The following is a 16,321-nucleotide window of genomic DNA, read 5'->3' on the forward strand; positions in this document are numbered from 1 at the left end:
TTAAAAACATAGAAATGCAGCTGTCTGTTTGCATTTAAGTGTGTGTCTTATATCACATTCCCATTATAAAGTGGGTATGATGTGTTATATTGAAGGGGAATGCATAGCTGATGAATAGATGGCTATTACCCTCCAACATACATCATCTTCATAATAATAATAATAAGTGTGTTTCATTAGTTTATCTGTAGATCGAGATCATCTGCATGAAAAACAAAAGGTCTTGCGGCTCTTCTCCCAATAACACTAACGTGGGCAGATAGATAGTTTCTTTTTTAAGAGAACGAGGGGGGAACGAGAGTGTATTTTCCTGCCTCGGTGCACAGATGGCTGCTGATTGCCTTCCACTGCAAGCGTTACAGATAATCACTTGGTGGAGAGGTCATAGTTGGGAGAGAAATGAGGAATAATGGCTAATGATGGCTGATTGCCCATCTGCTAGCCGCATTTCTGCACAGCTGGGGAGCGCCGTGAATAACACCACTGTCTCATGCGGACCGGAAACCAAGCATTATTTGGCATTTTTTTCAAATTAACATAATGTATGCAGCTGTTAGTTGGCAATTTTTTTTCCGTTAACTGCCTTTGTCCTGTTGATGTACGAGCTCGGTGTTCAATTAACTCCTTGCCCATGTAGTAATTATAGTGCACCACTCATTTGGAAACACTTTATGCCTATTAGACGTTACAGAGCTTTCTGAATAGCCGCAGCACTCTCACATTTATCACTCGTACACACCACTGAAAGAAAACTGAGCACTGTTTAATGTGGACATTTTCCAAAATGAGGCCTGGGCAGCTCACGATACAAACACTCTTTAGCGCCTTTTTTTTCCGAGAACAGAGAAATTCTGCCCACTTTTTCACCTCAATTGAGGTTTTTCCGCATTTTCTGTACATACAATTGTCTGGTGACGGTAATATCGCAGTTATATACATTTATGTACCTGTGATATTTCATTTCATACACTTTGCTATGTCATGTATCATAATCACTGCGTAATTAATCAGATCCAAATCAGATCAAATTTATCTGAAAAATGCAACAAGTGATTCCAAAAACCAAACCAAAGTAATTTTTTTAAATGAAAATAATAATAATAAAAAATCTAATAAAAAAAAAACAAACCTGCTTGTGATGTTGAAGCTCATTGGTTAAGCACATGGTGTGATTGGATGGAAAAGTCTTGTAGCCTGGTTGGCTGGTTTGAGAATAGTTTTCATGCCGGATTGAAAGATCTACAAATAGTAAAATATGAATCTTAATGTATAATAAAATCATAATAAAAATCATAATTATTAATAAAATTTTAATAGCCAATAGTTATGAAATATACAACATTAAGAATGACAATAAGATAATGTTCTTAATTTGCTAAATAATAAACCAAATTTCTTAGTGGGCTTTTTTTTTAGCCTCCATGTTCTTTATTTTCAAACTGTATTTTTAAAATCTGCTGGTGCACATAATAAAGCCTGAATGCGAAAGAGGTTTGTGTATGTTGAGTTCCTTCGCTTTGTTGATTTCAGTGAATAATGAATGATGAAATTATTCTGTTAAAAACATTTATTTCCAAAATGTACTAGAATTTAAATACAACTATACAACTTTATGTGGATTGTGTGGGAATCAACAACTCAGACATAAAATCACTGATCAACCACCAGCACCAAATCCACCAGTGGCTTCATCCATTGAAACATTCATATGGATCACTACATACTTATTTTTTAAAAACCAACAAGAGAGCAACAGTAGTGGAAGTCCCACATGTTTTCCTTTTTTTTTTTTACACTATTTTCTACTAGATTTTCTGTGATCAGTGAATTTGCTACTATAGTTTGTATCTTTTTTTTTTTTTTTTGGTTATTTTTCAAATGGCTTCAGAGGGGAAATTTCCCCCAAAAAACTTATCAAGAAAGTTTTTTTACTTTCAATATGAAATCAAAAAAAGAGAATGAAAGTGCCGTAATTCCTTTAGTTTTTTAATTGCAAAAAAAAAAAATCAATCAATCAATGCAGCATTCACAGACCGAAATAGAAAAAAAAGACAAACGCAGAGAAAAAGCCATACAGTGATGTCTTGGCATCAATCTGTAAAAGCGATCCCAAGCCCTGACTGAAGCGGAATAAAATTGGCTGATCGGTAAAACAACCCGGAGATCACAAGCGTCATTCTCTACGACCCTGAACAACTTCCAGCGTTCTCATCCATTCTGGAGCTTCACTTTTACTATCCAAACAACGGGCAACGAAAAGAAACGATATATAAAAGTAACTGTCTATGACTGATCCAGCTCGAATATTTACTGTACCTATGATCTCAGGAACAGGGAAGAACATCACTAACGTCATTCCTGTTCGGAAAACTGTAGCGACTGTGCTTCAGAGACAAGGACGCAAATGCAAATCCAAATGATTGATTTTATTGAATGAACGCATGTAAAGCATTAATGGAAATTGTGATTTGCATGTCAACAATCTGTATATGAGACCTCTGCATTTTGAGGTAAGAAAATCTGAAGTAAAACAAGAAAGAATGATGTCTGGAAGCAGTTATTCTTGAAAATGTGTTCTCTTTAAGAAACAGATTTAAGAAGCTTCTCTCAAGGAAATGAAACCAAATAACCCAAGCATACGTTCTTATAGAAGGAATAAGCCAAGACAACTTTACTGGATACAAAGAATGCTTGATTGGTGAGAAGAAAAACAATAAGGTACGATCTGGAAGGAACACATTGACATAACTCCTTTGGAAGGAATCATCTGATGCAGCTCCTTCAGAAGGAACTAGCAGGAAAAAAGAGAAAAAAAGAAAAACGAAGAGGTAGATCTTTGCAAAGCAACATGGTAGGCCATCTGAAATGGAAGGAACATTTATGAAAAGTAACACAGTAAAGCATCTGGAAGGACCTAATTATGGATGTTCCCCTAGTGGGAATTACGTAAAGCAGGTTAAAAAAGTTATATATTTGGGAAGAAACACAGGGTAGCACAGCTGATCCAGCTCCTTTTGAAAGAAACTAGCAGAAGCAGATCTTTTAAAAAAAAAAAAGAAATACAAAGTGGTAGATCTTTGCAAAGGAACACAAACTGGAAGGAACATGCACGAAAAGAAACAGTAAGACATCTTCTCTGGAAGGACCTAATTGAGGAGGTTTCTTTAGCAGGAATCCCCTAAAGCAGGTTAAAAAATACAAAAAAAGTGGCATATCTTTGGGACGAATTACATCAAGGCAGCAAATATGAAAGGAACCAAGCTGATACAGCTCCTTTAGAAGGAACCAGCAGAAGCATATCACTTAAACACAGTAAGCCATATTATCTGGAAAGATATACCCGAGGCAGCACCCCTTGAGGAACCAGAAAGACTTTGTTCATAAAATAGAACATAGAAAGTGGCAGATCTTTGAGAAGGAGCAGCCTGCTAATCGGGTTTCCTCAACGATGAAGCTTCTCTGGAAGTCGCAGCATGAGATAGAGATAGATCCACAGAATAAAAGCAGTGAGGCAGCTGTTTTATTGGAAGAATGATTTGAGGCAGGTTCTCTAGCAGGAAAATCGTGAGGCAATGCAAGAGTCTATCCAACGGGGAGCTCCATTCGATTAAAGAGATTTAAAATTGCTTCTAGAGAAGAAAGCGAGTCAGACGCTCTCTTCAATAAGACACTAAGGAACTGAGGTTTAGAGAAGTGAGGCATCTCTCCGGAACGCTATGGAAGAGCAAAATAAGGACAACTATGGAAATTAGAATTGCCCGACAAGCCATGACTAACATTTATGTGAACCAAAAGAAGAGCATCTCTAGAAGAATCTCACAGGATCTTAATAAAATGATGTGCTTCAAGACAATTCAAGAAACAAGGTGAGAAACAGAAGCTCTTTATTCGTTATTAGCAGATCTACAGTAGAACTAGATTTAAAGGAAACACAAGACGGTTTATTTTCTTTGGTCTTCGTTCCTTTTAGAGAAGCATTCCTCTGTGTAATGAATAGGTGAAAAGGCCCCTGGTCCTAATTAGCGGTGTGGAGCGCCCTACCTCCACCGATAACCAAACAAAACCGTTCAGCTATCAGTACAAATTGCTTTGTTCTGCAAACCAAAGCAGCGGAGGCTATTGAAGCCATTCAAGGCAGGTGCTGTGTGAACCGAGCGGTTAATTATGAGTTTGGGGATAATGGGCTTTTCAGAACACTATCAGGCTTTGAAGGAAGGGTTTCTGGGAAATCTTTGCGCAGTTCCCCCATAATTCAGCGTGCACACGAGGGCCCCTGGCCTGTGTCAAAAGCTCCCAGCTGGGCTCCGGAGCTGCACTGAGAAGGCGAGAGGACGGCTGGAGAGAAGCTGAATAGGTTTGTCGAGAGGGGGTCTGAACTTTTGTTGGCGCTTTCTATTGAAGTTTGAAAGAAGGGAAGAGAAGTTGGGATTGAATTGAATTGAGATGCACGGCTACGAATGCCTGGACTGACAAAAAGGAAAGAAAAAAAATAAAAAGAGAGTCGCTCGTTATCTCTAAGCGCTAATTAGCAACTAGTTGTATGGAGGTATTTCACAATTTGTGATTTTTTTTTTTCTTTTTCTTTTACTTTTTTTTTTTTATTTTTTTTTTTACAAATCGTCATTCTCTTATCCTCATTCTTAAATCATTAATTACTATTGCTGAAAAAAGGACATCTGAGGCTTTTTCACAAATGAAATTACGATTCGAGAACAGCCTGTAAAAACATACATAAAATTTAACATCCAGTTCCCACACTCTAACCCCGTCCACACACACACAACACACACACACACACACACACACACACACACACACACACACACACACACAACCTCCCACTTTCCTGTCCACCATCACAAGTGTGAGCAAGGAGCAAGGTGGCAGCCATTATCCCATTATCCACAGCAGGGGCCTGGAGGCAGAGGCCCAGCTGCAGCCATGAAGACCAAAAGCTCCACTGTTTAGAAATGAAGTTAAGAACACAGATTCTTTTAGCACCTGTTCTTAGATCTCGATGTTTCTTGATCTGTTTTGCAAGTTTCATCTACAAGACCTTACATGCAAAACACATGCATCTGGAAGTGGCAAGGAGTGGAGCACGACCTGTACATGTGAATAATAATGATCTGAGAATGTCACATGATACAGATAAGATACAAACAAGAAAGGTTTCAGTTTAGAAAAAACTCATTCAGGTGCTGAACTAATTATTTCTGAATGAATAGCAAGGCAAGAAGGGGAAAAACTTGAAAAAGATAAACAGAATAAGGCAAAGAGAAGAAAGAGAAAAGGAAGAGACAAGAAAAAAATTTTAGAAAAGAAGAACTGCTTATTGGAAGAGAAGAGAAGAGAAGAGAAGAGAAGAGAAGAGAAGAGAAGAGAAGAGAAGAGAAGAGAAGAGACAGAAAATTAGAGAAGACCAGAGAATAAAACAAAAAAGACAGAGGAGAAAATTTGAGAAAAGAAGACTTGCTAATTTAATATTAAGAGAAGAAAATAAAAGAGAAGTAAAATGAGAGAAGACCAGAGAATAAAACAAAAAAGACAGAGAAGAAAAAATGATAGAAGAGAAAAGAAGAATTGATACATGATAGTGAGAGAAGAGTAGAGAAGAGACTACATTCCTATACTCTTTAGTAGAATAACAGACCAGATGTCCATCTCTCTCTCTCTCTCTCTCTCTCTCTCTCCAGTCCCCCTTGAAACCGGTGGCATGTTCCTCGCTAACACGTGGCTATGATCCAGTAGGGAGGAAGAAGCTGTGTTTAATCGTTCATAATAGAAATTAGCATGTTGTAATGAACGTGTTATAAAAGCCCATTATTTGCATGGTTTAAAAGAAGATGGCGGACTCTGTAGCTGAAATGTTTGCTTGCCCGAGCCGAACAGTGTTAGGAAACCATTCGCTGCTCCTCGTGTGCGAACAAACGTTGGGTTTAACAGTGGATCTGTGCGTGGCTTTGATTCGTATAACTCAGGTGCGGCGATACTAAATCATCCGTCTTTTATTATTTGATAGCAGTTACAGGTTGTGCATTTCCCCTCAGTGGAATGCGTTTAACGGGGCGTCCCGTGATGTCGTGATTGACCTCGCTCACCTTGTAATGGCTCACCTCTGGAAAACACAGCATGGCGCTAGTCTGCTTCCTGTATCGTCATGCCTGACCCGAGACCTGCTGTACATCGCCGTTTTTACAAAGCTGGAATTAGACCAGTTTGAGACAAACGCTGCGTTCAAATGCGGTTATGAGATGAATCTACTGTTTAGAAATCAAGGTACAACCCATGGCATAATAATTGTAGCCGCTGAAGAGCAAGTTGCGCTTTTGGCTGTAGTATTGAGTACGTTTTTCAAATGCTTGAACATCAGAGGCATCGGCGTTAAAGACCCTGCCTCCCACTGCTTGTGCAATGATGTGCTAAGATCGGGAGAATTGAAAGTTTTTCATAACAACCTGGCGTATATTAGACAAATGTTGGCAAATTGGCACTTTTCGAGAGAACCCTACCAATTTTGGGCCAAACACAAGAAGAAAAAAAAAGAGCATGTTTAACACAAACTATCAATTTTGGGCCTTAGTTGGCTTTGGAACGCTGCCAATGTTGTGCCTTACTTTAATAACATTATACATGTTTGGCTCAGCCTCGTCAAAGAAAAAGTGTACATAATAACACTTAAAAGAAATTTACCAATTGTTGGAAAAATGACCGTTTTCATTACAACACATTGTGCATATGTTTGGCCAAAGAAACCCTTCATACAACAATATAAACTGTGGGCAACATTTGGCAAAGTAACAATTTTTATAATAGCACAACCAATTTTTGGCTGGTGTTGGCAGAAGAAACACTTTTCATCACAACCCTAACACTCTGGGCTGATATTTGACACTTTTTTATAACAGCCCTACTGCTTTTAGTAGGGCTGGTAGATTTACTGAAAGTCTTTTGGCTCTGGTGGCCCAAATCTGGTCCAATGGACAAAAAAAGAACACTGGGTCAAGGCTGGCACACAGTATTGGCCTAAGTGAATGGCTGACTTTGGGCCAACCTTCTCCCAACATCAGTTGGCTACCTGCATAAGCGCTTACATTTGTCTGTTTCATTGAGATTCTATCGGTGGCAGCATGACCAACGTTATTACGGTGATGTTCAGAATTTGCGCCTTAGCAATCTTCATTTCTTCTCTCTTGACACAATATGCGTAGTTGCAAAGGAAAACGGTCTGCTTTGGTTTAGATTAAACAAATCTCTTTACAACTCCCTTCTATTTTGCTCTTTAAGGCTGAGTAATCGCTCTGAGGGCCTTGGAAACATAACGACTGTTTTTCAAGACAGACTTTAGGAGCAGCATATCAATGGCATTTTATTCTCATCACCTTATCTTTATTACCGTCCTGTGATCCGCCGCTGGAAATACTGCATGGAAAACCATCTTGCCAACAGAGTTGGGGTATTTATTTTGCGAGAGAGAGAGAAAAGAGAGAGAGAGAGAGAGAGAGAGAGAGAAAGAGAAAGAGAGAGAGTGTGTCCTTGGCACAAGTCCATCAAGCCTAAAAAAACTTTGAACAAAGAATGCTGCCAAACAAAAGCAGTAGCACCTCGAGTGCCACGCTGCATACAAGCCACCTTTCAAGACTCGGGCTGCTCCCAGAATTCCCTGCTCCAAGCTGAACAAACAGTTCTGGGCCACTGCTTCTTTTAGCACATATTCAATAGCTGTCTCAAAGAAAAGTTAACGTTTATTGGTCCTTTACTGGGGTTTGTGGGAAGAAAAAAAAACCCGGACCATGTCGCCCAAAGCCAGCTTAGCGTGCTGACATACACAGATACATTTTTCTTCCGAAACAAAACAAATGGAAACGAGGTTTTCACACAACTCTGGGCGACAAGGAAGCGTAACCGACAATGCGAGAGGCTCTTCAGCAGCGCAGCCCCGGTGATGGAAGCCTTCTTTCAACACGGGAGAAAAAAGGGAGTAAAGAAATGATAGAACTTGGCAGAACGAGTGAGATTCATCCACCTTATTAAACAAACAGTGGGCAGAAATGTAAATGTTAGTGCACGCTACACAATAAAGAATCTCTGTCCGCTTATTTGGACACCTGCACAGGGCTTTGTGTAGGGGAAAAAGAAAAAAAAACGCCGATTGAGTCACACTGTTGCCGTCGATTTCCACGACTGTGTGGCCTTAGTCACTGATCACTCATTTTCGAGGTATGCAGGAATGTATATGAATGTGAGTGAGTGTAATTTCTCCATCTTGCCCCATCATGCTTCATTTTTACCAAGTAAGAATGTTAAGCAAACAACAACCAATATCTTTTGACTGGCAGTAGTTCAGCACTTGAGGTTGTGCTAGTAGTTTAAATTTGAACAGAAATAATACCCATGGGATTGGTCAGGAATGGTTAGCATACTATCAGAGAATGTAGGACTGGTCAGAAGGAACTTTGAGTGGATAGGATGGGTCCTTTAAGAGCATGTGGGATTAGTCAGATTTACTAGTTAGGTTAGACATCCTCTGAGCATTGGTCTGAATACCTGTGGTAGTGGCAGAATTCCTGGAACTACCGGAATTGGCCAGAATTACGTCAGGGGTTGGCATGATTAGACTTATTATTATATTGTAGTAATGGTATTTGTAAAAATGACTTTGGGAGTGGGCAACATTGGTCAGAATTTGCTCAAGAGCAGGCAGGATTGGAAAGAATTCCTTCAGGAGCAGGCATGATTGATTTAGGAGCATGCCAAATTGGTGAAGATTCCCTTACGAGCATAGAGGATTGGCCAAAATTCCACTGTGAATGTGGAGCATTGGTCCAATTCATTTAGGAAATCGGGGGGTGGTGGTCCGAATGACTTTGGAGTTGCTGGGATTGGTCAGAAGCAAGTGGAGCATGTGATAATGTTTTCGAACTCGAAGAGGAATGGGTGGGATTAGTCAGTTTTCAGGAGCAGTACGGATTGAACAGAATTCCACCAGCAGTGGCCAAGAGTGAAATAAAACATAAAAAAAAAAAAAGTTATACACACCTCTAGTGTGAATCAAGAATACCCTGTAAGATGCTGAGCCTTGTAAAAATGTGGCGAATGAAGAACGCTTTTAAGATGTAGCTCTGTTTCTTGTTAGACGAGGGATTTCCACACCACTGGCCATCCAGCAAGAGCCCACCCGATTTCACGCCTTCCCTGATTTACTGGTGATGAATAACTCCAACAGATGGGCTCGTTATCTTTAAAGAATCTGGCATGGCCAACATGACAAACGCATATGCACAATCCATTCTCCCAAAAAACTTGGGGAAAAACGTGTGGTCAGAGGCTGCATCTTTCTCTCTCTCTCTCTCTCTCTCTCTGCAGTGCATCTAATGTCTTTACGTTTTGCAGCTTTAGTCCCACCGAATGCTGAAGACTCTTTCATCTCTTTCCAGCAGTCTGTGAACAGGGCTGGAAACATTCTAACATTAACACACGAAGAATGGGGGAGAGAGAGAGAGAGAGAGAGAGAGAGAGAGAGAGAGAGAGAGAGAGAGAGAGAGAGAGAGAGAGAGAGAGAGAGAGAGGGGCAGACAAAGAAATACAATCAATCATATGCTGCTTTCTTTAGGTCGTGACTAGCATGCTCACACAGTTCTTATTATTCGGACCTGACCGAGCCAAACACAGCCCATGTGTTTCTGGGCACTGATTACTGAAAGACCAGTGTGGAGGGGGTGCATTTTCAATGTTTTTTAATGTAAAAACCATCTCATTCTGTCAGATGAAAGAGCTTTAATTTCACCTTGCCAAGCGTCATGTCCTTCTAATACTTTTTAAAATGAACCAAGCTTTAGAATGAATGCTTTCGGGCCGTGTACGAGCACAAAGCACTTGTCAGAGACGTCAAATGTTTGCCATCAATTAAGCCATGGCTACGATAAAGCCACAGCACTATTATCTTTTTACTGCTTTAGTGTTTTGGATTAGTGGTTTTACCACATAATTAGATGTTACTGCGTCATAACAGTCACACTGAGGAAACCGTAAAGCTGGAGCTGAGTTTACTAACAGAAAGCAGAGTAAACCTGCACATTCCATGTTAAATAAAGACAAGAGGTTCGGTTAGTCAGCGAGTGATGATTATACACCACTTATTATATTAGACAGATGCTTTAACGCTGCAGACTTTAACGCTCCGGCCCGTAAACCTCGGGTCAAACGATTAAATCACATGAAAGCATATTATTCAGTAACTACAATGAATTATTCAGTCACTAATTCAAGCATTTTGAAACTTTGGTCATCTCATAAAGCTGTCCAGATGTTCTAAAGAGAGAAAAAAAAGTGTCTTTTGGAGGACAGAGTGCGTTACAACCATACAATTCATTTCTGTGGAATAGTTAAGGAATTTTAAATACATTTTTACTTTTCAGCTAGACGGACGGACGGACGGACGGACGGACGGACGGACGGACGGACGGACGGACGGACGGACGGACGGACGGACGGACGGACAGACAGACAGACAGACAGACAGACAGGCAAAAACAGAAAACACAGCAATAGACAGACCGAGTGATAAACAGACAGGCAGAGAATGAGACCAGCCAAACAGACACATACATAGACAACGAAACCGCCAGAAAGGCTAACAGACAGAATGACAGAGAGGCAGGCAGACAGATAAACAAACAGAGAAGCAGAGGACACAGATGGACAGATAGATATAAAAACAGGCAGAGAGAAGAACTCAGACAGACAGACAAAGAGATTTTAAATATAGCATAAACTATATGATGTTTCCATGTCTGTTGTTCATCGTTTTCTTAACCCAAATAACCCATTTACAAACACAGTTGACTGACAGACAGACAGACAGACAGACAGACAGACAGACAGACAGACAGACAGACCTAGGACTTTTTTAAGTATTAAATAAAACACCACACCTAGGGTGATTAATCAGCTAATTATTCAAACCTTATATGATGGAGAAATTTAATCCTTTAGAAACAAATTAGCCCACCAGAGATTTAGGATTTGTGACCAGGACATTTGTTTTTTTAATCTGTCCCCCACCACTCTGAAAACTCTTCACTGCACGTTTGTCCTTCGCTCAGTCCCCAAGTGACCTCCGGCACCTTGTTATAGTGCACAAGCTTTCATTGATCCTAATCTTAAACTCCAACTTTGACCCGCACATCAATCACGAGTTATTTGTAAAGCGAATTATTTACAGCTGGCGAACTGGCAGGTAAATCAGCGGAGAAGCCGTGCCAGCAGGCCTCTGGAAATAGAAAGCTGGCATACCTGAAACACATGCCTTTTAGTTTAAAGAGGGGAAAACGCATGGCTGCAGATTCCACGAGGCTGAGATTGTTCTCCAGCAGTCGAGAACTGCTTTCTGTCAACTCCGCTTGTTTATTCACACTTCAACCTGAAACAATTCTATCCAGGAGATCTTACATACGACTTACACACAAGTCTTTTACCGACAAAGTATTATTTTTGTGCAATCTACAGCTTCGGAACACAGCTGATGCACAGGGGAATGTTTCTTTGGAAACCAACACCCAGCTGCATGTTTAGACAAAATCAGCAGCACATCATCCGGGATTTGAATGTGATCGAGACTGATTTGTTTACTGTTTTGCGCTGTCTGATTTAATTGTTGTCATAAATATGCTCTCTGCATTTCAAAGAAATGGCCTTCAAACTTTATACGGCTTACAGCGTGAACAACACGAAAAACAAAACTGTTTACGGATAATCGTGGCCTGCTGTTCGCGTTCTTGTATATTGTTATAAACACAATCGGTTTCATTTTTAAGAATCGGCGCAACGTTTGCGTAGAAACAAAATATCTGTCATTTAGTCAGTGGCTTCTTTTAATCCAATTTGTTTAGTATACAATTAAACACGTCAAATCGAATTGTTTAATGATCATTTCCATTTGAATATTAGCCTACTTTGTATTTCTTTGTTTAGTTTTACTTTCGTATATTAACTATTTGTTGCTGGACAATATGTTGTTGTTTTTGTTTAGTTCAGCTCACTTTATTTGCTCTGTGCATTTTTATATATACATATTTCAATATGTTTTCATTTCTATAGCTATATATTTTAAATATTTCTCATACAGATATACTATTGTGTATATGTATTTCTAATCTTATATCTACATATGTTTATATATCTATAATTGGTTTTATTTATTTATTTAGCTTGTTTTAACTAAATTTTAGCAATACAAACATTTTGTTTATTTGTATTTTAGATTATATTGTTTCCTTGCTGACTTTTTAGCTATTTAAAGTTTGTTTATCCGAGTAAACTTTACTCCACTCATTCTCTCTCTCTCTCTCTCTCTCTCTCTCTCTCTCTCTCTCTCTCTCAATCGCTCTTTCTATCCTCCCACTTTAAGTTGTGGTTGAAAGTGAAAGGGGGCGGGGCCGCTTCACACCCTCGGTGGTGAAGGCAGGCGGGGCTAACACGCCGTAACTGGCAGCTGTTCGATCGCTAGTAAAACTCAAACCAGCCAATGAAATCACTCTGGTATATTAGGGTGACCAATCAGAAACCGAGGTGGGCGGGAGGACGAGCCCGAGGCTTCCAACGTGGGGCGAAAAAGAGAGAGAGCGTTCTGGCTGAATCGAATAGGGGGAAAGTAAAGACAGATGGGGGAGAAAGAGAGAGAGAGAGAGAAAGAGAGAGAGATCTGCTGTTGGGATCAGAAGTGAAAGAAGAAGCGTTCAATAATTGGTGATCGCTCGGATTTGGGGTTTTGTTTCCCTTTTAAAGAGATCCAGGAGAAGCTGTACCGGTTCCTACAGACCCGGAAAGTTCCTGCGGCGTTCACACCGGAACGCTCCTGATCTGCTGTTGGTGTTTACATTTCCAGATCTATTTCGGTATATGCAACAATAAAGAGGGAGGAAATGATTTTTCGGGAAGGTTGAAGACTCGACCACTGGTCATGTCTCCATGGAGTCCGAGGACAAGATTTCTTCCCGTTTTCTTTCGGACACACGTTACGGCGGCAAAAGAATCCGAATTTCTCTCCAGTGTAAACACTTGTGACACTTCCTGATTGTGGGATTATTTGTCTTTTTATAATTTATCATAACCATTTAATCGGATCGGATCCAAAATAGTCAAGAGCGCGCGCGCGCCCGCGCGCGAACACACACACACACACACACACACTCACGCAGAGCTCATTTTCAACCTTTTAAGGACAACAGCTTTGGACTTGCTCTCCGCTTTGGCTTTCTTCAGTTCCTCAACATCATGTAAACACGTGTAAACTTTTCTTTCACTTTTGTTTTGGACCTGGGAAGAAAACACGCAAACCCACGAGTGAAACTTTGTGCGAGGATTTGAAAGGAGTGAACGCAGGACCAGGAGCTTTTGGAAACATTGTTGTTGATGTTTGGCTTCCTTTCAAAAAAGCCATATAGAAAGTAAAACACACACACAAACACCTGAGATGCTTACAGGGACTTTTTGGCGTACAGGCGACTCAATGTTGGAGAAATAATCAGTAGGAGAAACACGCCGGACTGGGAGCTGTGTGGAGATCAGATCAGATCCGATCCGCCGATTGAAGCGGATACAAAATGGCGGCGGCTCCGGGACACATTTCACGTTATATGTTTTATTCCCTCGTGGCCCTCGAACTGTTTTTGGCGCCCGGTTTGGGATCGGCGTGTCCGCGAGAATGCACGTGCACTTTAGACACGGCCGACTGCAGCCACCGGAAACTCACCGACTTCCCCAAAGACTTACCCGATCAGACCGTCTATCTGTAAGTATCTCCTGCTGCTGATTGGACAATCTGTAGCGATCTGAGAGATCAGACACACTGAGAAAACCTGAGCTGAGGAACCTACCTGTAGGCCTATTAGATACCCCCCTCACTCCCACTGTGTCCACACTGTCCACCCTGTCCACATCCCCTCAATGCCATTCATCCAGGTGAAAACACACTCGGGTCCTGAAGCCTTCACTGGTCCTTGGTTCTGATGTTTGTTTGAAATGCAGTTTTTGCACAACAGATTTAACACAAAACTGAGGGAAAATGTAAACATGTGATACAATAACACACTTGCACATGACTCAGGTGTGGAAATCAATCTCAGGGTCGAAAGATTTGCGAAAAGATGTGTTGTAACTGTGGTGTAACTTTACCATATGGTTAATACTGAGATAAGACCCCCAAAACATCAACACATAAAATGCCATAGTACTTACATATATCTATAATTCTGCAAAAGATGTCGGAGTACTTACTTTTGATATCTAAAATCACAAAGAAATCACGACAGTCATACAGATATCACATCACTTTCATATAAAGCCTAAACTCGCACAAAAATATGCCAATAATTACAGTACTATGACCTTAAATCCCTATAAAAATAATTATACCTAATAATACATAAACTTGCACACAACTATTAGGATACTTACTTATACTACCTACAACAATTAAAAAATATCACAAAGCTTATGTGTGATAGCTATGATTTTGCAAAAACAAACACCAAACTTAGTTGTAAATATCTAAAATCACACAAAAATATCACAATGCTTGTTACACCTAAAAGCAAATACATATCATGATACTTTCTTGTGAAATGAACAAATAACACAAATAATATAAATTCTTTGGATTTTATATGAAACTGTAATATGTTTGAACAGACGTGCAGGATGATGACAACACAATGCACTATAAACTATACAATCATTACATATGCATTCAATAAGATATGCGGGTATGTAACAGATGTGATGAAGTTGACGGTGTGAAATGTACGAAGAGATGAAAAAAACACAATTAGCGTGAGACCTGATTTCCGAGGATTCTGCACCATTTCATTGAATCCCTGATTAGCTGTAAGATATCTAGCCCATATAGTTTGGGCTAGATGCGTGTATATGATGATAGCAACCAAATCATATCTCATTATCCATCCTGGTGTTTATGTTATATGTAGACCTTTAGACCTTCCGTGTCAGTATGGTGTGAGTTCTCGGGCCTTAGGTCTAGTGATCATCTCAGAGTAGAGAAGTCATCGTTGCATAATGAATGTTTATTGACATTGAGAAAACGTAGAAATAAGTAGATAGATGTGTAAACCCGAGATGATTTATTTGAGCTAGGTCTCACTATATTGTTGGAGCTTTATGATACTGATGGTTCAGATGGTTCTGAGGTAAATAAGGTGGTTGACTTTTAATCCAAATATGTTTTTTGTTTGTTCTGTTATTAGACATTCAAATCCAACAGTTCACTGAGGTAAAATGTTTTGCTAGCACAAACCTAAGCAATGGTTGCTTGAGAGATCCAGAGAGGAAATCTATCTCTAAACATTCCAGCTTTCCACAACACCTCTAAGCATTGTTTTTTTAGTTTAATATTTTCTCAGGTAAACATCTTACACACAATGGTCAAAAAAAAAAAAAAAACGTACTTAGAATACAGGCTAATAACATATAACACACTGCCTAGACAAGTTTTTTCCCCAAAAAAGACGGAAAGGTACAGATTGAATGTCGTCGCTGATCCGATACAAAACCTGCTTTAACACCCCGAGTGCGAGAAGAACAGAGAAAGTAAATACCCAAACACAATAGGTGAATTAAGTGCTCGAAACGATGCTCACAAAGCAATCAGTCAAACCTTTACTGAGACAAATTGTTAACATGATACCTACTAGTACATGCTATGGGCAGTAATAGAGTTATAATGGATTAATAATGGAGTAATAAGAGTATTGGCCACCTGTGAGGTAGGATAAAATTGCTGGGTGTGGTTTTGGTTATAAATCAACATCAGGCAGTGTGAAGTACAGTATTATTGAGTGCATATACGTGAGAGAGTATGGATTCGCTTTTAAAACAGCAGCTCTGTCACTCAGTTGATTGTGGACGCTCCATGTAAACATGTAAAAGGTGTACGTTTCTTTCGGGTTATTTGGGTTTTATATGTTAGAGAGGCTGATAGGGGAAAAAAACCCTGCAATAGCTGCTATAGCATAAGGGATAACTTATTTCCTGGACCCTCCTCCATCAAACGTATATTAATAAATACAGGAAAAGGTTAGCAATTATCCATATAATCCGATTTCATCCAATTTTTCTAACCCAATTATATAGACATAATTTTGATTTATTTTGAGTTTAGTTCTTTCAAATCACATGATCCGCAAGCCAGAACAATTCACCTAGCTCTTATCTGTGTTTTTTTTGTTGTTGTTTTTTCACCCCAGTAGCCGCCTTTGTTGTGTTTTGAAAGGGTAAGGCTTTATTACTTTGTATTATCTGTCTA

General features: G+C 39.7%; 1 protein-coding gene and 1 long non-coding RNA gene across 2 annotated transcripts in view; one reads left to right on the top strand and one right to left on the bottom strand.

The window, feature by feature from the left end:
• The window catches only part of LOC310721640, a 34,048-nt gene extending 19,687 nt beyond the window's left edge, over positions 1–14,361 (bottom strand). Inside the window, exons 1-2 of the long non-coding RNA XR_014532153.1 lie at positions 13,878–14,361; positions 1,130–1,239 (exon numbers count right to left, since the gene is read on the bottom strand). This is a non-coding gene — a long non-coding RNA (uncharacterized lncRNA). The remainder of the gene's footprint in view (positions 1–1,129; positions 1,240–13,877) is intronic.
• Positions 12,596–16,321, top strand: part of lrig1 (leucine-rich repeats and immunoglobulin-like domains 1) — a 33,536-nt gene continuing 29,810 nt past the window's right edge. Inside the window, exon 1 of the mRNA XM_083533468.1 lies at positions 12,596–13,792. Coding sequence (XP_083389594.1) covers positions 13,605–13,792 — 188 coding nt within the window. The 5' untranslated portion in view covers positions 12,596–13,604. The remainder of the gene's footprint in view (positions 13,793–16,321) is intronic.

Source organism: Silurus aristotelis, assembly GCF_946808225.1.
Source record: "Silurus aristotelis genome assembly, chromosome: 28".
Classification (NCBI taxonomy): Eukaryota; Metazoa; Chordata; class Actinopteri; order Siluriformes; family Siluridae; genus Silurus; species Silurus aristotelis.